The sequence below is a fragment of the Scomber scombrus genome, chromosome 10 (genome assembly GCF_963691925.1).
Source record: "Scomber scombrus chromosome 10, fScoSco1.1, whole genome shotgun sequence".
NCBI classification, from domain to species: Eukaryota; Metazoa; Chordata; class Actinopteri; order Scombriformes; family Scombridae; genus Scomber; species Scomber scombrus.
The window spans coordinates 13,172,388-13,195,749 of record NC_084979.1 but is presented as its reverse complement, the minus strand read 5'-3'; the positions used below and the strand labels follow the sequence as shown (position 1 = coordinate 13,195,749).

At 39.3% G+C, this 23,362-nt stretch overlaps 2 protein-coding genes across 4 annotated transcripts in view; both read right to left on the bottom strand.

The window, feature by feature from the left end:
- The window catches only part of pex14 (peroxisomal biogenesis factor 14), a 46,051-nt gene extending 23,658 nt beyond the window's left edge, over positions 1-22,393 (bottom strand). For 2 of the 3 annotated variants that reach the window (XM_062427615.1, XM_062427616.1), the window contains exons 1-3: positions 22,310-22,374; positions 20,197-20,247; positions 1,649-1,733 (exon numbers count right to left, since the gene is read on the bottom strand). In XM_062427615.1, coding sequence (XP_062283599.1) covers positions 1,649-1,733; positions 20,197-20,247; positions 22,310-22,345 — 172 coding nt within the window. In that variant the 5' untranslated portion in view covers positions 22,346-22,374. Of the gene's footprint in view, positions 1-1,648; positions 1,734-20,196; positions 20,248-22,309 lie in introns of all 3 variants that reach the window. The other variant, XM_062427614.1, reaches the window with a different exon arrangement.
- Positions 1-23,362, bottom strand: part of exosc10 (exosome component 10) — a 161,907-nt gene that overhangs the window by 75,990 nt on the left and 62,555 nt on the right. The window lies entirely within an intron of this gene.

Genomic DNA, 23,362 nt, shown 5'->3' with positions numbered 1-23,362 from the left:
CTCGATTACATAACAGTCTTAATTTGACTCATGATTTGTCACTTCATGACCTATGATTTTTACTCTCACCTTTCAGTTTAGTTTAGTTGTTTACTAAATGACACTCATACTGCAGTTAGATAATTACTATACATTGTTTAAGATGGAGCTTAAAACAGCCTTTTATCTGCAACATTAACATTTTCACATACTGCTCTGGGCTTGAAATTAGTGTGAGGTAGAATACACAGAACAAAAAACAGTTTAATGAACTACGGGGCTGTCGGAAAGCACTTTTCAGTAACAAATCAGGGAGCTCAACTATGAATACACAAGATTTCCAGGTTCGCTTTCGTATGACGATAATACACAAGTCAAGAGTTACTTTATGAACACTGTAGCGTGCTACTCAAACATTCATTGTGCTTAGTGTTTCATTGCTCTGTTTTCTCTCATCTTTACCCACTCTCTCTCTCCCTGATATCAATGCCCTTATGCAAATCGAGAGTTCCTGTTTAGATCTACAGTGCAACCGACTTTCCAAAATAAATCTGCATTAAAGCGTCATACATATTTCATGGGCTTAAAGTGCAGTAAGAGCAAACCATTTTGGATAGCACTGTGGCATTTAAAACAAAGGAGAAAGTAAGAAGAAAATGCGGTGCGGTATGACATCATTTTGTATTGATGAGGCTTTATTATATTTGAGATGACCAACAGAAGATGATGAACATGCCTTAGTTGTCAATAATCAGACAAAGAAATTTCAAAAGATATCAAGAGTCATTAGAGCCACATGAGATGTGTGTGCGAGCAGCCGGCAACCATGGATTTGGTTTCAGGTTACCTTCCCCAGTCATAGAGCTTTTAGGCTCACTTTTCACTGTTTGGCTACTCTAATGCTGGAGGCACTGCAGAGGTACAGTCCCTTAAGTACACAAATGTTTTGCAAGGAATTAAAAAATGTTTTAAAACAAAACAAAACAACAAAAAAACCTCCACTAAAAGTTTATATGAGGTCCAGTACATATTGTCATTGCTCAGCCATAGCATAACACTGCACAATTCCACCTCCGCGTAATATTGAACCGATTTAAATGAGTTCAGAGTAATAAAGCTTTTTCCAAATTTTTATTGCACAAATGTTCTACCATGTGTCAGAAATAATTTCTATGAATTGCAAAGAAATTGAAGAGCCAGCAAACATTTCTACCATCCCTGCTTAGAAAACCTCCCTGTGTCACGCCTCAAATTTACGATAACAGTTAAATTAAGTAAAAGGGTTAAAATGCTGGAAGGCAATATTGATAATTCCATTGAAAATGCAGAGGGAGTTTGTCAATATTAATTTTCCTGAACCCAAAGGAGCATCCCAACTGGTGTGTCATTTATTCACAGGGCCTGAATCATGCACTCTGAAGCTAAATCGACCCCTATTAGACCCCCCAGGGCAAAGAGATACAACCACAACCTCTGACCCTCACAGACCAGTTTTACAAAAAAAAAAAAAAACAGGGCACAGTTTGTGCAGCTCAGGCCAATCACTTTTTTTCTTTTTTCCCCAAACAAACACATATAGTTTTAAATCTTACCATTTTTAGATTCTGACAAGCTTATATTGTATTGTATTTTGCAGCATTGCATAGCACATAAATCAAAAGTCTCTCACCTTTTTTCTTCAAGAAGGCTTTTCTAGTGGCCAAGGGACTCTGACGTACTTTTGGGTTCTGTAGAAATTTTACAGCAGTGGTAATCTAGGAAGAAAGAAATGCAATTTAATTCTTCATAATTAGATAATGTGAGAGGAAGATGATAAGGTCTGCAGGAAAGTGATGCTTTTAACAGTACAAACAACAGTCTAGGACTTGTTTAAGAAAAAGGTTCGTTATGAATCCAGACAAGGAAAAAAAAAACATAAATGGATTCCATTTCATAGTTGCTTCTAAACCCCTACACCCAGCAGCCAGGAGAAAGACCACCTGACCACTTTCCAGCTAAATGTGGAGAATGACCAAATCAGCAGTTATAAAATTAGCCCATCAAGACTGCTGGACAAATGGAGTATGGAGCTTAATTTGCTATTACCCTCTTAAAGACAAACTTCCATTCTTAAGTGCGCAGTGGGAGAAAATCTATACTTAATGCAGAGGTGATCATTTGTATCTAATAACTTGAGAATCCTAGGCTGAAAACTTCTGTAATTCTTCCAGTTAAAAACCTGCCATGATCAAATCACCCGGCCTGAATGTTGTAATGACTTGAAACGTTAATGCACTAGAACGTTAAATAGCATAAGAACATCAGTAGTTTTAAGTGCACTGAGTTCATCGATTCTATTATGTTTTCCTTCGAGATGCACCTTAATTTTCCACCCCCAGTATGCATTTCCAAGAATTGGGGTGGAGGGGAGAAAAAAAATCTTCCTCAAATGGCATTAATACATAAATTTGAAGTGGGCGCCATGAAGTGGCGCCTCCTAAAATAGATAAATATGTAAGAACACAGAGAAAGGGGAAACACACTGGAGGGGAGGTTTAGATGACTTATTATCGCACCTGTGGTCCCCATGATTCAATTGTAAAAGTCATCCCTCTAATAGGTTGAAAGGTTTTGATTACTCTTCTTTTCTCTTAGTGTTGAAAGATACAAAGTGATTGAGCGCCCTGCCAGTGGTAATTCGTTTTGGGTAATGCATTGCATATACTATGAACCTGTTTCAATCCAAAAGAATTGCAGTTTAAACTTGTGCAGGGGGGTAGGTGTGGCAGGGAAACTGTGTGAGGAGCGAGACTTCTGTGACAAACACACAGTGCAGTCTACGATCACTGCACAGTCAACTTCATGGAAACTTATGAAAATGAATTTGACTTATCATTGGTGTACGCAGACTGTGATGAAGCTGGGAAGTAACTTAATTACATTTTTTATCAAACACACATTATGAAAATACTATAAAGTATAAACAGACCTCATGTATAAGTCTATATATTTTATATCTGCAAAAGTGCTACCTACACTTATATCTATGCAGTTATGAAACTTCGATTGTGAATTTGATCAAAATGTACCAGAATCATGCCGTGAGATGCCGCCACAATTTATTTAGACACTAATCTACCATTTTACTGTGACACTACCGTGACCTTGATGTACATAAGGGTTACGCAAAGGGGTATGGAATTTCCTGGATCTCTATATGCTGAGGGCTTATTAAAGTCAGTCACCCGGAACCTTCATTGTGACAAGCAGATTAAACCATTTGCATGGTGAACCCCCGACTGATGTTCTGGGCCAAAAGATACAGTCAAAACACAGAGAAAATATCCCTTTGATAACAAGACAAAATCATTCTGCTCTTGGAAATGCTTTCACTGTTCAAGTGAGCAAGCCGACCAGACTACTTGTGTCAAAGGCAAAAAAACAGAGATAATAAACACCCTAAAATCTAATATTCTAATATGTATTTCAGTAAAAAACAGAGTGATGTAGGCCCTGTGAGAGGGGAATGACCTAATGGAAGAGGAATATGCTGAATGAGCAAACCTTGTTTACATTCCCATAACATCTCAATAGCATAATATCGACAAAAAAATTGTGTCAATGTTAATAGGCATAAGTACGACATCTTAGTAAGGACCATAGCTAGCTCAGCGGCAAACTAATGAGGCAGATGTCCATTTGGTTAGCGGTAGATCTTCAGGGAAAGGAAAAGAGCACTTCTTAGCAGATGACATAGATGCTTTGCACAAGTTCCACCCACACATCTCAATCAATTATAACCACATTGCACAGACTTTAGTCTTGTCTTGTTATTGACTTACAGATCATCCCAGTTAAAGTGTTGGGAAGCACACAACTGCGCTTTTAGGGGGGTAAGATGGATAACAGTGCAAAGCATATTTGGGCTGGCATTGTTAACTAAAAGACAAAATAGGTGAATTTTCTTTGTTTAAAAAAAAAAAGTGAATCATTTATGGATTAAACAACAATTAGCCTCTTTTGTAAAGCTTCTTGTAAAGCTCAACCTGCTAATGCGCCAAAGTGCTCCATATTAAGAGCAGTAATCTTTACAAACCAGATAACCAATAAAGTGTCAGGTAAAGCCGAAAAAGAGGCGAAAACTCAATCATAGGCGAAGATAACATTAACCAACACACTTAAAGAGAGTGAAGTTGATGAACGGACAAGATTACAACTGTTATTGGGTTTGAAGTAGACAAGACTCTGCACTGCACTTGTCTGAAAATTACAATTGTGATACCTTAAATTGTGAGAAATGAAAATGAAATCCAATTATATTTGAACCACACGGTTGGACGCTTGAGGGAATCCATGTAACCAGTTGTATATTTTTGCTCTAACTAGTAATAGCACTTAACTATAATATAAGCAGACAATGTATGGATATTTTGCAGGAGTGCATTATGGGGTTTCAGGGTGTGAGACTTTCTATACTGAAACAGCAGTTGTTATTTATTTCTTTTGGCTAGGTGCAGTGTTTCAGTATCTGAAACTATGTGGGTAAATAAAGTGGGGGAAACTGTTTAAATCACGACAAATAAGTATGTCCGTATGCCTAAAAAGAAAAGATTCAAGAGTCTTGATAATATATGCAACTTACTATCCAACAAGGGCTCTGAAGTGCAATAAGGTAAAAATGCAGAGTATGCAACAGACTTTCCCCTCTTAAAGGACAACTGCATGTTGTAGATCTCTGAGACACTTGCAAATTTTAAAAAAGTACTACATCTTACCAGCCCAATGTTCATGATCCATCCAAAGTATCATGATATTGTGAAACAAAACACTGAAACACTTAAAAAGAAATTTCAAAAGTCACATTTACTTTTTTTTCTTTCAGAAAATGTAATTTCTTTGCGCTTAGCAACTCCTTAATCCATGTGATCTATTCCACAAAAAGTTGTATGCACACATTTTGTCTGCAACAATGAAGACTTTCAGAGGGGCATGATGGAACTAGAAGTAGTGTGTGTGTGTGGGTGTGTGTGTGTGTGTGTGTGTGTGTGGGGGGGGGGGGCTAAAAGGAAATCATTAGCAAGTACAGGATTCAGTCTCAGTGTGAATCAATTCATTCCAAATTGCCCCGGCCTGTACATTTATGGAGAAGTGCCCCTGATATAATAACAGACTGATAGACATGGACAAAAATTGTGTTAGGCTAGTGTCAAATTTCCCCCCCAAACACACGTTTGGAGGACCAAAAGCAAGAGAAAGTGAGAGGCGGCGAAAAATGAAGCTCTATATTAATTTGGTGCTTTCATGGATGATTTGCCATCAGGAGCAGCTGTCTTAAATGACTTAACCCAATACCTTCCTGATACCAGAGCCCTGCCAAAGAGGAATGAAGTTTTAATGCAATTATTGTATTTCCTTTAGTTGCCTGACTGCTTGATATGGCCAACAGTGCTTTTTAATCTTTTTAAAAGAGCAGCTTTAAATGCCCTTCTAATTGTGACATCTTTCCCGCCTTAATGTGACCTTTAACAGAGGAAGCAGGGCCACATGGGAGCAGCTATAGGGAATTATTGACCCTGAGAGACATCAGGAAGTGAGGTGCAGGCCCGACCATTTAGCCAACCTCCACATCCACACTCGATCAGACACTGCAGGCTACATCAACAGCACTGCTGAAAGTGAACCTTTCTGACAATGACTGTACAAACAAAAAAACTCCTTTTGTTTCTTGCCATCTTACTTTTCAGCAGTGCTTTTCAGAGAAGCTACAATGTGAGGAAATTACATGAACAACCTATTCTGAAACTCAACATCATCATAAGTAAAATCTGATAAAGATCTTCACCTTCACCTACTTCTGTTTAGACTTTCTGTTGGAACAGTACAGTAAGTAAAAGGGTAAATACAGTGCAGCAGGTTTCTTTGTCTTACACTCTGACTGTGGCCAGTCTTTATTGAATGGTCCTAACTTTTGAAATTTAAAAGGTCAGACTCAACATTTCAACAGATGAAAAAGGGTCATGGAAAACTTCATTGACATTTGCTTTGCAAAGGTTTAAAAATAACATACAGCGCTGTATCAGTGTCAGTGTAGAGCCATTGGCAAGGCTACAATCATGACATCAAAAGCACATTATGCAATTTTTGTACAGGGGGGGTTGGTGGACGGAAATCATGCTTTTTTTCAAGACCACCGCATGTACAGACCAAACTTTCCATTCAGCAGCATTTCCCTATCAGGGCTCTGTCATCACAAACATGGAAAAGTTGAGTAGGTTCAGCGGTAAGAAACACTGGGGGCTAAAGTACATTTGATCCACCAAGGACTATAAAACTGTAAAAATGTGCAGAGTACAGATAATACAGATAATACACTGCAGTTAGGCTATCAGGGAAAAAGAAAAGTTGCCCTGTTTCTTCCTCACTTCCCGTATGGAGATATAGAAATCTACTTTTATTATGGTGTAAAATTAACATTTTAAAATTTTATGCTTATATGTTATGATTGAACAGGCTGGGTATGCATGATGTTGTCATATGATTGCTTCACTTCCTTTACTGTTGTCAATTCAAGTTATGATATGTCTAAAAAAAAGGGTCAAAAGGTGTTTGTGTTTGTGCAGGTTGTATTTTTTTTTAAAAGAAGAAAGATTCAGTCTCTTTCAAGAGCTCGATAAGCAAGAAAAAACCAAAGCATTTTTGTGCAGCATATTTTAAGGGTAAGACGAAGCAACAACAAAGAGAAGTATTTCTTTTTTTCCTGTAAGATCTAAACCTAAGGAGAAACGTGTGGCATTCAGCCAAATCAACTAGCTGGAGAGATACGCTATAAAGCCGAGTCTGACATTTCTTAATGTGCAACTGTCAGTCGTGCTGCCTGGGGTTGCCCTTGCTAAACTAGCGAGACAGATGACTGTTTAGATAAGGACATCCCCAGCGGGGCCCTGAGAACCCCGATGACTAAAGAGCAGCGACTCCTTCAGTGACACCTCACTTTCACCCACTTTGAACAAAAATACTTATATAGCCCACAAATTCCTTTTAATTCAGGTAAAAGGCCCAAACCATGAGTCTGGAGCTGCTCTGAGAGATGAGGGTCATCAGAGATTAACCCGTGGCACTTTAGCAGTGGGGGTGCAAGAGGGGAGTCGCAGCAGAGCACAACAAACTACTTAGCCACCACAAAACATTCCAGCCCCTTCTCAGCTGCAATCCAGTAATGGATACTTCCTCAGCTTCTTGATTGGTCAAAATGTTTTCATACAATAATTTAATTCAGAAACACATTTACAAAGCAGGAGTAATCAATTTTAATTAGTTGATTTTTTTTTTTCATTCGCATAAAATTTAATGTACTGCCATCGATCTCTTTTGTTCTTTAATGCAGTGCCTCTTTCCTGTAATTTGAAGCTTTTCTTTTTTTTCTTTTACAGTCAATGATGACATTCTGTGACAAGCAGCTTTGTGTGCTTTTCAGTGTGGGGGCTTCGTGTTAGCAAACAGTGCACACAGTGTAACTTTAGGTCAGTGGAATATACAAACAAATGTGGTCATAATGTGGTTTATACCTGCATTACAAACATTAATGTGTTGAAAATAACCATTAAGTACATATAAAATGTTTAAAATAAGATACAAATATAGAACCAGATATTAACTACTTAGGCAAATGATCCCTGCTTGCTGACTTCAGTATCTTACAATAAGAATGACATATTTAGGCTTTTTCACTTTTCCACCTCAGAAATGGAAAAACAAACTGCAGTGAGGTGAGTGTCGATGATATTTAGTAAGTAGCTCTGTGTGCCTTTTAGTACGAGTGATGACTGTTACCACACAACACAAAAGTGCGCACAATGCAACTTTAGATGAGTGGAATGTACTAAATGTGTGGTTATGGTGTGGTTTATAAATGTGTTATGTATGAGAAGTTTAGTTTGCGAGCAAGAAGTGTTGCACTTTTTTTTTTTTTACATAAAAAATAACACACCAAGTTATTTTACTTGATGAAAACATTTTATACCATTTCAAAACTAAAAGAACTGCACTTGGGTAAAAAAAACAAAAACAGGTCAGACATATTGAAAAATGTAAGTTTGTATCTGTAATAAGCTGATATGTATGAAGCAACTGGCCACGGCCACATAAACAAGCACAAAGGCTTTTCTTAAAACTGCCGCTGCTCTGTGTGTTGTCCTTCATATCATCAAGGCCCGCCGGCTTTTCACATTCAATTAGTTGATTGAGGCAAAATGCAAGCGGCACCAGCAGCAAAACAACGTGAAGCTTGTGTCCGAGCGACACACCACAGAAGTTGTGTTGTGGTGTCAGGAGAAGAGCCGCCTCCGTCACAAGCAACTTACAGTGACAAGCCAATCCTCTTCTGTTGATCCAAACTGCTCCTCTCACTGAGGCAGCACACACACACACACAAACACACACGCCCTGTAATACACACACTGTAAAGCAACTTGAAGTGAACCACTGCGATAGGCAAATACAGCAGGGAGCTGGGTTGAATTTGCAGTGAGTTGGCATCAATTTTGTGTGCTGTCCTGCCAGCCTGCCAAATTGACTAATAAAACTAGAATAGAGAGGCCAGTGACAATAGAGAGAGAGGTGTCCTTTTATTGATCAAATTATTCCTTCCTGACTACGCCGTGCCACCGGATGAGAGTATGCTCACAAAGACAACCAGACAGATTGTGACATTCCAGTGACATTATAATCACGCGTCAACCCTTCTCCAGTCAATAGGCTGAATGCACTAATCGTGCGTCTTGGATCAGCAATTTCATGGTCTTCAAAGGGGGGCCAGGAATTGGTGGCATGACCCTCCACACGGGGTGAGACCCCTCTTTCCTCAGCGAGTGCCACAGATAGAAGGAAAGGAGAAGGATGGTGTTAACAGGGAGACGCATCGAAGCAGGAGGGGAGCCAGAGAAGATTAACATCGCCATCTACTGGTCAGGAGTGGTACAGGCGGAGTCAAAGAGGGGGAGGAAAGCTTGGCAGTTTACCCTTGCGGCCTGTCTTTCACTGAGAACTGTCAGAAACATTTAGACACACTTGCCAAGACAATGGGCCACACATCTACAGTGGCGGATAAGTCAGAATGAAATCACTATCAAATGGGGGGGTGGTTGAAAGGGGAGGAGGGGGCTTGAGGCAGTAGACCTTGGTTTGGGTTTTGGAGAAAGAGAGCAGGCAGAGTCTGTTCCTGATCATGCTAAGTGACAAAGAAAAATGCTGGCTAATTCTCCTTTTCTGGAGGCGTCCGACTGCCAGTAAGAATCTAACCTCAAGAGTAGGGTAAGTGTAAAAAGTGTGGTGCTGACAGCATCAGAAAACAATAGCCACCCGGGTCACAGAAGTAACAGTTCTCTTCCTTCTCATTTAAATAAAAACAATAACAATAATAACAATAATAATAATAATAATAATACATTTCATGTGTAGCGCACTTTTCATTCTTAGTGAAACTCAAAATGCTACAGTATAACTAACATACAACACAGACCTGGGTCTGTGCTGCCCTCAGATGGTTAGGAAGGCTGTGCCACAAGCATGGTGCAGCAGAGCAGAAGGCTCAATCCCCAATGGTGCGGAGCTTAGTACTGAGGGCCTGGAGGAGCGAGCTGCTGGCAGATGTGAGGATGCGGGTGGAGGTTTGTGGTATGATCAGTTCCTGTATGTAGGGAGGTGCATGTCCGTTGATGGATCTGTATGTGAGTAGCAGGACTTTGGAGTCAATCCCGAGGGAGACAAGGAGTTATATGTTCAGGTTTTTGTGCTGCTCTGAATGTATTGGAGCTTTTGGATGCTCCTGACATTGCTGTAATCCAGTCTTGAGGAAATAAAGGTATGGACAAGTTTCCCTGCATCTGATATGGTTAGAGATCGGTAGAGTTAAGAGACTGTCTTGAAATGTAAGAAAGAGGTTTTGCATTCATGTCTTATATGGTCATTAAAAGTCAGCTGAGGGTCAAACCAAAGCACCCATATTAGTGACGGAGAACCCTATGCCAGAGAGGATACCAACAAGACAGCTAGTCAGATCGACTAATAATTCTTCATATCAAGCTTTCTGAACCAGTGGGGCTTAACACTGGAGATTTCATTGTTATAAAATGTCATCAAGTGACAGACGTATGTGACAAGTGACTTATACATGACACACCTAAAAACGATTCACCTTTCCTGGGAAGTTCAGACAGAATTTTCAGGTTTTGCAGCATGTTGCCTAATGCAAATTGTCAAACTGTACTGCTGGCTATGTATGACAGTTAAATCAGCAGACTTACTTATTCAGTTGCAGTTATCTTTTCCAAAATTCTTACTCGAGGAAAAATAATACAGTAAAAATGAGTGTTTCCCAACAAAGAACCAATTGTATAATATTTTTCCAGAGAAGGCCAAGAAATAGACAGATAATGAATCTACAGAAATAGGTCTTCCTCCCTCAAAATAAGTAATCAGTAAGTAATCAGATAGGAATGTTGCACATCAATGCTGCACGGCACCCATTCTTTTTGTGACTATGTGACAATCAGAGGCAGTGCTCAAAGTTTAGGCGTCGACACCCAATTGAACTCTACATCGACTCACGTGGTGACGGGGGAAAATACAAGTTTTACCCGGCTCTTCCCGAAAGAATGAGGAGTGGAGACAACCTACAGTGAACCACTATAATGTCACACAGGGTGGCGTGTTACAGCAAAGGGGCTGAGTTGGCAAGCAGCTCAGCAGCAGACACGCACCTGTTCTGACATTTTCTGTCGACCTTGACACAGAAAACACATGACAATGCCACTCTCTGCATTTCAAAAGTACAGGGCGTTTGACAAAGCCCCTTCACTTCCCCTTTTCTCGTCCCGATTATACCTAAAACCACTTTCTACACAATATAGAAGGGGAGAAAACCATGACGCAGAAGAAAAGATGAACGGTAGGAGGGAAATAGTGACTTAATACATAACAAACAACAAAATCTGATACTGAGTCATATTGAGGACAACCAAAGAGTGCTCACTCCTTCCACAGGATTGCAGGCCCCCAATACCTTCTTTAAAATCCTAAATTCCAATGTAAACATGGTTTGTAAAAGGACATAAAAGCCTCAGTCTTTCTTTCATTTATTCAGTCTCTATCATCTCATTTTCACCCATTCTTTTGATGTTCATGACAGAGCTAAAATACATCCATCCACCTACTATTTTAATCAAAGAGAAAGCCAAGTACTGGTGCCAGGAGAGCCGCAAAGGAAAACAAATGCACTCTTCCTGTTAATAACTGCATTAACAAGAAGTCGACAGTCTTGACGTACATGCCAGGGAGGGGAGCCAGTCCAGGTGTTGGATAATTGTCAGTTGTGCCAGTGGCTACGGTTGCTTTTTTACTGTGCCAGCCTCTGTTTCACTGCTGGTCTACACTTGTGCCCCACCTTAATGATAGCTTTTAAAAGTCCTTTTTCTGTTGAAGACTGCACACAGACACAAAGAAGTCTTGGCAACGGTTTCTTCATGCTGACTGTAGTGGACTATAGATGAAGGATGCTAAAACCTGTGCCAAGTCAAGTGTGGCTCAATTTTAAAGATGCATGAGGACGCTTCAATTTAAATGAAAGGCACAAAAAAAAGAAAACCCTTGAGAAAAAAACGTATCTGAACTTCGTAACCTTTCTAAAAAACAAGTCCATACACTGTGATTCTGGCAAAGAACCATATATCAGAAACACATCGCAGTAGCTGGGGAAAACAACCTGCCAAGACAGCAACTTGTCAGATATGATTCAAGTGTTTCTTTCATTCAGAGAAAAAACTTTGTTCAGTTGCAGGTGAAGATAACGTCATGCTGAGAGGAGGAGACCAATTCTGAGCATGGCTCAACTTTTCATTATTACACACGGAAAATTTGACGGTTTACTGTCAATACACAGCTGTATCATACTTCTAAAGTTAGGCTAATTAGTCTGCAATAGTTGCTCTATTTTGAGTGGGTTTTAAGATAATTCATCTCAGTTTCTGCTTTTTTTTTCACTTTCATTTTAGCCAAGAGAGTATAGTCCACTATCTCTTTTTTTCAGATTGCCCAGATAAAGCCACAATCTCAGGGCGCCACACACTGAGAAACTCTGAAATCCCATTAGCATTTTGCTTTCATTATTTTTAATCAAACCAAGAAAACCGACACATATTAATTAATATCCATTACCAGTTTTTGCCCCTCTACCAGAGAAGACGTTGGGGGGAAAAGAAGCAATTAACTTAACAAAATAATCAAAAAAATGGTTTCAGAAATCCCTGATAAATGTCATGTGAGGTCCCATCTAAATGTAAGAAGTGTAATACATTCTTGCTGTCATATTCCATTAAACTGCTATTACAGTCTTGATAGAACTATTAGTCACTACATTATTAATAACATTAATGTATTTACATTTTTGGTATACAAGCCTGCTTTCATGCAATAATTTATGAACGCGACTTCAGATATGTTATAACGTTCCCCATCTAGGCTCTTTTGTGTTTATTATTGATTGTGAAAACAGTCAAAATTCCAAGTCAAAACCCCCTTTTACCCTCCCCCCACCCCTTAATGTATTGGATTGGGCTGTTTACATTAAAGGACTGGAATAAAGTGCATTTACATCTGAAGCATAACTTCATAATTTACATTCCAACATTTATTAGAGGTGACAAACGAGCATTTGGTCCACTCGTGCTTTTCCACAATGCAGCACTCATTCAATCCATATAAATTACAGCTGGGCTAGGGAGTGCAAGAGCAAATTATTTTATTATATTTATGCATGTATGACTCTATAGGGGGTTACTAAGACAAACAGGGAATTACTTGATTAGGCCAACTGTGGTTAACAAAGAAAGAAATATGAGTTTGAGAGGCTGGACCAATCAAATTTCAGCATTATTTAAATGTTTGGCCCTAATTCAAATATCTAAAATACACAGATCTTTGTATAAAAGCTTTAGATTTATAAGCCTGTTCTATTTATAAAATGCGCAAACTGCAGATGTTATCTTTGATGCATTTTACAGTAGACCACTGTGTATTTTATATAGCATAGAGAGCTCTTTTAAGTATTGCTGTTTTAATAGCTTACCCTTAGCTAGAACTAATATTATTCAATTAAAATAAACTTGCCTAAAAGGCAGTATTATATTACATAATTAGACAGGGCAGCATTTTCAGAAGTGTAGTTACATATGCACTAAGGGGATCCCAGCATTTGAACAAATATCTGGCGCTGTAGGGGAGCTTGCCGACAAATTAACAGCTAATAACTTACTGGGAAGCCAGATAAAAGGAGAAAAAAATGTTCCCCAAAGTGTCAATTACAAATAATTTTCCTCTGATTTCCATACTTGTGAAAGCATGATATGCTAAAAAGCATTTTGAATGGTGTATCAAAATTGCAGAGGGTTCGTTTATTTTTTTTTTTTAAATGATTTTAATACACTGGATTAATTCAGGGGGAAAAAGCAGAATTCTGCATCAGCAGCAGGATTGTTTTAGGATGGTCTCAGCTCTGAAAGCATTAAGCATGTGGCTCCCACGTGAGAGTGCTTACTGGTCACGACGTAGAGAGACACAGACATTCAGACATACAGACAGACAGACGGTGCAGGGACAGGGGGAAATGAATGGGGATTCAATCAAATTCATGTTCATTAAAATCAGAGGACAGCACAAAAAATAGAAAGATGCTGACAAATCAAAGGGTCTCAGCACCTGAATTACCATAGTCATTTACTTATTAAAGCTAGGATGCTTCCTGTCAATCAAGAGCCATCACATTCTCCATTTACGGCGGAAAGCCAGCGTAATTGCTTCTCATACTAATCAACACAACTTGTGTAATTATGCCTTGAAAGTGACATTGGAGGCTGAGAGCGATGTGAGCAGTCTTGACAGCGGAGACATCTCAGATTCATCGGGAGATTTCCAGCCTCGCTGCAAGGAGACAAGCCACTCTCAGACCAAGTTACTCACTCGAGCAGTTTACAACCATAAACACAAAGAAAAGATGATAAATCAAGCTGAAGTAATTACAAAGCAGAATAGAGTATAAAGGAAGCTCAGCTCAATAAGGCCAATTTCCCAAGTATATTGAGGCAAAATGGCTACGCTGTAATTAAACTGGTGTCGTATTTCTATCATTTCTTAAGTAAACATATTATGACAGTTCACCAAATTGTGGGAGAATAGGAAATTACAGCTCTGTTACCATGATGCTTACATTAATATGCTTGCTGAGATGAAAACCCTACAAATAAAGTCCTAAGCATTCATTAAAGTCTATTGAATTCAACTTAATCACAGACTTTGCATGTCGCCAAAATGAACTTTGCGTAAAACTAGCTTCAACATTCTTCTGAGCATTGGAATACTATCCAAACCATATTCCCAGGCTGCATCTGTCACTAGTCACACTGCGGCCCAGCCAGGAAGGTCAGAGCGAGGTCAAAAACTGCAACAAATCAAGCGCTGCGGGTCATGACATGAAGCGCCATCTACATACAATATGTGAATTATTGACAGAAAGTGACAACAGCTTCTACTTCATATACACTCTTCATATAAACTTTACACTGAATTAAAGGAATTTCAATGCTCTCATCAAAAACGTCAAGATAAAAAAAAGGCTATTGCCTGTGTCGGCAATGCAGATCTAAGTCCAGCTCAGCACATAAAGAAGAAACCACAAAATAAATAAATTGTATAAAATGGGTTGGACTCATCTGTGCTCATGATTTTCAAAGAGGTGGGTGGAACTATCCGAAAAAAGAGTCACCAACATCAAAAAGTCAACTGATAATTCTGGCATACTATGACGGGAATAAGCATAATGATTTCATCTGCAAACAGAAACGAAGACGAGAGATTTATGGCTCATAAAAAGTTCAAACGACAGAAAAACCAAAAATCCTTGTCTGTGTCATTCCTCACTCATGACCTCCAAACTTTAGCACATGTTGAAGACAAAGTGAAGAAATAATCTTTTGTGGCCAAATGTGAGAAAAACAACTACAGTCACTGACATAGAAATCAGAAGCTTTTACAGGAAAAGCTTGTGTGAATCACCCCCTGCGTTCAACTCTAATGAGTCAAAAAGTGTGACCTGCACTTAAACAAGAAGTCACAGCCAGAAGCTGTAAACTCATATTCCCCCATCCAAAGCCAGCAACGTCGGCAGGACCTGGAAGATGTGCTCCGAGCATGCACGATAAATCTGACGTGAAATCATAATCATAAAAGCAATTAGCTGACCCTGCGCCACTCGTCCTTGGACATGACAGTGAGAATTCATACAGAGTCCTCTAAGGAGGCTGGCTGCCGGGTTGAGCGAGGAGGGGGAAAAAAAAAGAAAGTGCAACACAGCAACAATAAAATGGAGGGCCCTTCCTGTATCATTAACCACCGAAACAAACAGCGCATGATGCACAATGAACGCTGCGCTGAGAAATAGAGAACTGAGCTTTTATGCTTTACAATGAGAAAATTTCAGTTCGACCACTGAAACAAACTGTGGTCTGCAACTGTTTCACACCTTCGGTCAGAAAAAATAAAGTCAGAGAGATGCCATTTCATTTTAAATCGCTCCATATAAGGCCCCACTGTGCACTTGCAGTTTTCAGGTAACATTCAAAATGAGTTTACTTTTTAAAAAGTAACCATAAAAATAAGAAGATGAATGGTCTCCTCACATGCCATTGTTCTGTGTTGCTGCAGAGCGTGAAACATGTTTACAGTCAATGTGACAGGATACAGAATCTATTGACTGTAAGATGGCAGGTGATCAGACTTTTCTCTTTCAAGGAATCTAAATCTGAGAAATCTCTCCTCATACACCCTCGCATACACACATACACACACACACACAAAAACACACTTCTCACCATCACTTCCCACCCAGTAATTACAGCGAGGCCGAACTAGTGGCTGCCACCTAGTGACCGTCTTCTCCAATAATCATGAAATATCTCTATGGCTCGTGCCCCCACTTGGACCATAACTCTCCTTTACTGCAGACAGCTCCAATAAAGGATTACAATTACAATTAAAGTAATGAGCAAAGAGGAAAAAAGGAAAATATGAGAGAAGGCTCCCTTGACTAACTAAATGGTAGCCTAGTTTCTTGACAGAATGGAGTTACCATACCAGACTCATTACTGGCGCCCATTTCTTATTCTGCCCCAATAATTAATTCGGAGCGTGTTGAAACCTGGAGTCCTCAAAAATTAAAATAATGGTTTTAAAAGTGATGAATGTGAAATGAATTGAAATATGAATGATCAAATAAGAGATTAACTTCTTGTTATTTTTGCTTTATGAGGGTGAAAAGGAAAAAGGTTCAAATCATTTAATATATATATTCGGTTTCAAGTTTTTTTCAAATTGTGCAAGTCATATAATCCTGTGAAGACATCACACACACACACACACACACACACACACACACACACACACACACACACACACACACACACACACACACACACACACACACACACACACACACATAGGATAGATCGGTATTAAAAAGACATATCTTTCCACAAGCACATGTTCCAGGGGGAAAATAGTTCAGGGCAACAAAAAAAACTGAGTCAAGGCCCGAGAGTAACCTCTGACTTCCTGGTATCACAACTGTGTTACATTTCTGTTACACCCACGCTTAAGTGAAAAAAAGAAAAGAAAAAAAGAAATCCCTTTTCAGAGCTAACATATGAGCAACATCTGTCTGCCTGCGATTCACGGAGATCAGCAGAAAAGCTGTCAGGGAGAGGGAGAGGTGAAATAAGGAGAAATGATGCAGAGAGAGACAAAAGGGTACAGTAGCGGTGGTGGTGCCATCCAACCAGGACCCCCACAACTCCTGCACTTAATACGCTGTTCCTTTTTACCTCTCCCCCTCTCTATAGTATGATGGCTATTGCAGAGGGGCTACGGAAATTTGGAGACTGCTGAGCCAAAACAGATCACTTCAAAGCAGCTTATTTAACGCTTGCTAAATTTTTCATCATAGTTGCTTAATATCCTGGGGAAGGGGAGCTTTTGAAGTTGCTGTGAGACCGGGATGTTCTTCATACGATTCTTTTTCCCCTCCCATTACCGCCCTCCCACTGCTGTGCGAAAACCCCCAAACCTAAACACACAAACTCAGACCCCGTTTACATTTATATATGCCCACATCCACACACAGAGGTGGATACAGATGAGTGTACAGATGCAGATGGTACAGATGCATCTCCTGCTCACATAAACGGCACGCTTGCATCCCTACACACAAACGTATACTTTTTCATTCGGGACTGATAAGCGTTAAACGACTAAACAATTTATTTCTACCAGGGTAACCCAAAACAATTATAATCCTATTTGGTGAGGGGTCAACTTTCCTGTAGATCAGCTGCACATCTAAATCATGAGCCCCCCCCCCCATTACAGCAGCAACAAAAAGTTTCTCATTAATTGGCAGAGGTTATTTCTTTTTTTTATGATAGCTGTTGAGACAAAACCAGAGACAAACTCACTCTAGAGACTTGATATCAGCACATGCACAATTAGCTTTTTTTATTATTTGCTCCATACAAACTGATGTGTGTCCAGATGAGATAGACAAAATATTAAAACGTGGATATGAAGGCCACGCAGGTATTCATTTTTTAATTATCTCATAACAGTCAAATAAGGTGGAAAAAAGCTGAATTACTTTAACTATAATGCTTCTTTTCAATCTAATCCCATATCTAGTGTCATACTATAATTTACTGTAGATATTATATCAATTTCAGATCTGACTCTACTTTTTACTTATTGTGTGATCAAAGGGATTTGTACAAATATAATTATTGTTGGGTGGATTTGAAGGCAATAAGAACAGAGTGATAGGAGGAGACGAGTAGTGAGCACAGGGTGTCACTGCAGAGAGAGAGCACAAATACTAGGGAGACACCAGCAAGAGACTGGCAGGGATAATGGCCATGGCACCGATGAGTGGAAGGTGGGAGGGGTGGGAGGAGGGGGTTGTAGATGGAGACGAGGCAAGCCGGGGTGAGAGCCAGCAAAGAGCAGTGCCAGAGGCAACAGCAGCGGCTGGCAGCGACTGGTATACCAGTCAAACATGGAACACACACTCACACAGTCTCTCCCACCCTTTTTTAAATATATCTAACTGCAGGTCCAGACCTGCCCCTCTGGCCTGGATGGTGGCAGAGGCTGTGGCACTGGCCCCTGAGCTGGGCCCTCTTGCCACAGAGGAAAGCCCACACTGTGCAGTGTGCCAGGGCCTGCTGATCTGGGCGAGGTGAGTCAGAACCTCTTAACATGACTGGTGTCCCCAGCCTGACACACTGGCTTGTCTGACATGCACATGTGCACATAAATGTTATACAAACGTGTATGTGCTCTTTCTCTCTCCCCCCCCCCCCCCCCCCCCCACCTTCCCTGTCTCTCTTTGCCCTCCCAACCCTGCCAGCACTCCCTTTCCTCTCATCCAGATAAAATCCTTTCAGACACAAATTTCAATTATTCACCTCATCCAAATAATGCCATGTGACAAGAATTATCCCTACTGTAATAATCCACTTAACTGGGAAAGAGCAGCTCATCAAAAAGAGAAAGGAGAAAAGGGGCTGGAAGTGAAGGTGGTGGTGGGGGGGGACTTGTCAACCAGTCTCGAATCAGGACCCTCATAACAAGAATTTCTTCCCTTTTTGAGGAGGCAGTCTTGAAGCGCAGTGGGATGATGAAATTGAAGTAAATTGAAAGAAAGCCTGGGAGAATGCTCCCACAATCAATAACCCCAGGATTAAATTAGCCTTGGCATGCAGGGATGATGGGGGGAGGATGAAGAGTGAATGGTGGTGAATGACATTGAGACATGTAGGCTGAACAACACAGAACTCCTCTAACCTGGATGCTGTGCCCATACAAGGACAGTCAATGTATATGTGATGTGTTCCATCCCACTGGCCAATGAGATGTTCCTGGTTATAATCGTTGTCATCAGTTGGGCCACGCATGCCATATGAACACTTTACTTTACACATTATTAGAAAGCAACTGATGTTTATTGTCATTACTTGGCTGAACTACTTATGAAGACTACAGTTTGCATAGCAGGCTACTTGAAACTAAATTTTTTTCAGAGCTACTTTACTGAAATACTCCACTCTGGGAACCCGGAATTAGCAAAAACTTTATTCAATTGATACACAAAAGCTTTATAACTACATTATTGTACTGAATCAGAGACGAAATATTTACACACGCTGTGACATTAAAATAGTCTTTTACCACAAACTACAACTTTATAAATGAGTAATTTTTAGTTGTGGGTAGCAGGGAGGTTTGCAGGGATCAGGATGTGACTAAGACATGGTCTATATTTGACAAAAGCATGTTTATAATTTTTCTGTTGGGGATGACCAACTATCCGCAAAACAATTAAAAACACTCAGTCATGAACCAGACTGAAAATCAATGACCTAAATGAAGGGCCACAAAAGTGTTTGGTGAAAGTTTTATGCAAAAAATGATTAAAGCAACAGCGAAACCATTATGACTGCTAAAATAGACGTTTCTGTGTGCTTTTTACTCTCCAAAGACAGGAAACTTGAAGAACTCTCTCATTATGGGCTTGGGGACATCATCAGTGTTGTGGTTGTATGACTGGATGCTAATTAGAAGCCTTTCTTACTTGATCTATCTGGGTAATGTGTGTGATTAACCAAGATTAGATTTGTCGATTACAAAAAAAACAAAACATGATGATAACAACTATATTTAAGTCACAAGATCATAAAAAACAAGCTCAGTGTTCATAACTATGCATCATCAATTGCCAAGAGTATGCAGATTTTCCTTCTAAATACTACAGCAGCTGAATTGTTCAACACTCTGTCAGAACAAGGAGGGCTGACATTTAAAATCAGCTGCTTTAGTCTTTAAAAAATTACATTCTCTGGTGAATTGATAGTACATGGTTAGGAATCACGGCATGTAACATAATTATCAATATTTTAAATCTATTTCAACCATTAATGAGAAAGAACTCGTCAAAACATGGATTTCTTGATTACATGAGTTTAAATTAAATATCGAACCCGCCTTCTCTTTCTCATACGCACTTAGCTTACATCAAATAGACATGAAATTCTTTTGTGACTTTAGTCCACATTGTCAAGTAATTTGTATTAAATACTGAATCCTTACCAGTGACTCTCTGGGGGGAGCCGCTGCATCATCCCCAGGTGGAAGTCCAGGCTGAGGAGATAAACAAACACTTGTATAAGAGTGCCATCTACTGGATGATCGAGGCTGTGGTTGTTTAAGGCAGCAGTTTTATTTAAAGTGAGAAAATATATTTCTACAAAGGGGTAACATGCCTTATAATTGTATCCAACTTTGCTGGACATGTTTTGATAAATGTGCATATATTTAACAGTTTTTAGGCCATTTTAAAGAGCAGTTGGTGCAACCAGTAGTAGTGCTTTTTTTGCATAAATGCTTAATACATTAGATTCTTAACATTTCTTTAACAGACAAAAAGCATATTTTTCAGTGTGTAGTTTTGATTGTTAAATTATAAATTAACAGTATATTAGGTGGTTTCTAAAAAAAAAAAAAAATCTGTTCAACTTAACCAACTTAACACTCCATATTTCTCAGAATTTTTACCTGATTTCACCACCATTTCTGTAAAATGTCCAAAAGAATTAACATTTAAATACCTGCAAATTGACCAGAAATTATCCAGGAAGTTTGTTTAAAACAAAGGACTTCTGAAATAAAGCATTACCACAACAGACTGATGCTGATGAAGCAAAGCACAATAAAAAGATAAAATCTTACAGATCTTCCTTCTTTTTTTTTTCAAAAGCAAACCAACTAATCAGCCTGACATTGTTGTAGAGCACAATACATTCTCTAACATTAACAATTCCTGAATAATTGGATTAATTTACATAAGATAGGTGCATTATGTAAATGTAGGGTTAATCAGCCTTTTACATTTCATTTGTCTAGCCTTCCTCTGCCTCATATAAAGTCACCGGCCACTTCATTAGGTACACCTGTGCAATCTAATTCACATTCAACACAACAGCCCTACCATAATTTCTACTTTTATGAAGTTTATACATTTTCTGTTTTTGTTGATTTTGTCAAAAAGGTGATAATTCTACTTTATGATTATTACTGAGGTCATACTAAGTACTGGTGGCATACTGAGGTGAATTATACTGACTGGTGTACCTAATATTTTGCCCCCCTCATGTATGTAAACGGAGTCTACAAAATATTAAGAACACCATTCAATATAATGCACCCTAATACATCACCATCACCCACTATGACCTTCATAATAAACATAAAGCAGTAGTATCACCTTTCTGACAATATCAGCAAAAACTGCAAATGTATAAGTTTAATAAATATAGAATCTATAGCAGAAATGTTGTATTGGATTGAATTAGATTGCACAGGTGTACTTAATAAAGAGGCCAATGAGTGTAATTCTATGTAATATCGGAAATAGCAAGATATGACCTAGACTAATGGGCATAGGACCTAGGTATTTAAGGATGTCTGTTGCAAATTCTTTAGTTGTTTATAAGTAATAGTTTTATGAATGTTAGCATGCATGAAAATCCTTAATCCAATGTCTTTCCTGCTCCACTGGTCTATGGATTTACATCTGTGGACATAAACTATTCCTTTGACTGTGCCACTTCTGCACTAATAATATGCACATTTTATCCCGTGCAGCAACTGCTTATTATTGAAATTGTCCCTGGAGAAATGTATGAGCCACAACTTTCCAATAACATATGTTCCTTGCAACGATCAATGCAGCTAGTCAGCTACTTAAACCAGCACAATGACCGCAAAGAGCCTTGCACAAACCACCAGGGCTTGTTTGGCTAACAGTGACCTTTCTGCATCTTATCATTAAATGCACATATTAAGACAGAGGCAGAGCTACACGGCCAGATGGATGGACGTGCACTTGGTCATGGCAAATAACTAGCAGGGGTAAATTAAGCAAGCCACGTAAGTTTCGCCAACAAGTGGGAAAGCACAATAACGTCAGCCTGGCCCTTCGCATCCACTGTCAACACGGCCATGTCCCAGAGGCAACTTTTAAAGCGGCTCAAGAGCTAGCTAGCATGCTAGTTAGCGAGCATGCTAACCTTCTCTGGCTAAACACGGGCTAACTGGCACAAATGGTGGTCATTTGAGGGTCACGAACTATAAGCACATTATCAGAGTTCACTGTCATGTCTGGACACAACGACGTAATTGCCATAGTTTCGTAAATGTAGACCTGTGTTGGTGGATCAGGATGGTCGGTGGATGCCATCTTCCTATCCCTCGTTTGCTTACAGTCTTCTCGAGTGCATCACGCTCGATTGCTTTTCTGAAGACTAAACAACACTGAGGGGCAGTGAACAAACATTACTGAGTTCATTGTACTTGGAGCAAGTACAATATCAGCGGAATATAATAATTAATACAATAATAATAAACGTATTAAGTGTAAAACATATTTGAAGGCAGGTTCACATTTTTTCAAGTCTGCCTTAAAAAAACAGTCAGGTGCCCAAATGAAAATTGACACGTTTTGGGGTTTTTTTTGCTGTAATAATTTCTCCTGTTCATACTGACCATTAGAAGAGCCCTTCATAGTGCACTGAGGATGTAAGTGATGGGGGACAAAATCCACAGACCGCCTTCTGTGCAAACATGTATTTAAAAGTTGATCTGAAGCTAATATGAACCTTCAGCAGTCCAAATCATTCAAAGCAAGTGTATCTTTCAACGTTAAACACTTTTTAGTGCCAAAGCCCCTTTTTTGTTACTATACTTAGCTCAACAAGGAAACACTGTCTGAGAAAACACAAAGGGGGAATATGATGCTTTGATGGCAGATATCCACTTGATATGATCTAGCTCAGACTGCTGAAGCCCCCTGTGAGCTTCAGAACAACTTTTGAATGCATTTTTCCACATAATGTGTCGAGTGGACACAATGCAGATTTTGTTTCCCATCACTTACAATGAAAAGTGCATGTGAAAGAGATCTAGCCAGTATGAACTGGAGGAATTACCTCTTTCATTGTTCATATGGAAACCTGATTGTTGTTTAAAGACCCATGCTTCAATAATTTAGAAAACTTGTGGTGTCCTCTACAAAACATCACTAATGTAGCCTTACAGTGCTTTTGTTTCAGGTGCTTCCATGGTGTCTATTTCCAAACAAATGAGCAATTTATTATTATTATTATTAAAATGCAATTGATTCTTATCAATAAATGTATTATCATTATTATTAATATTAGTAGTAGTAGTAATAGTAGGCCTTACTGAAGCTTCGCTA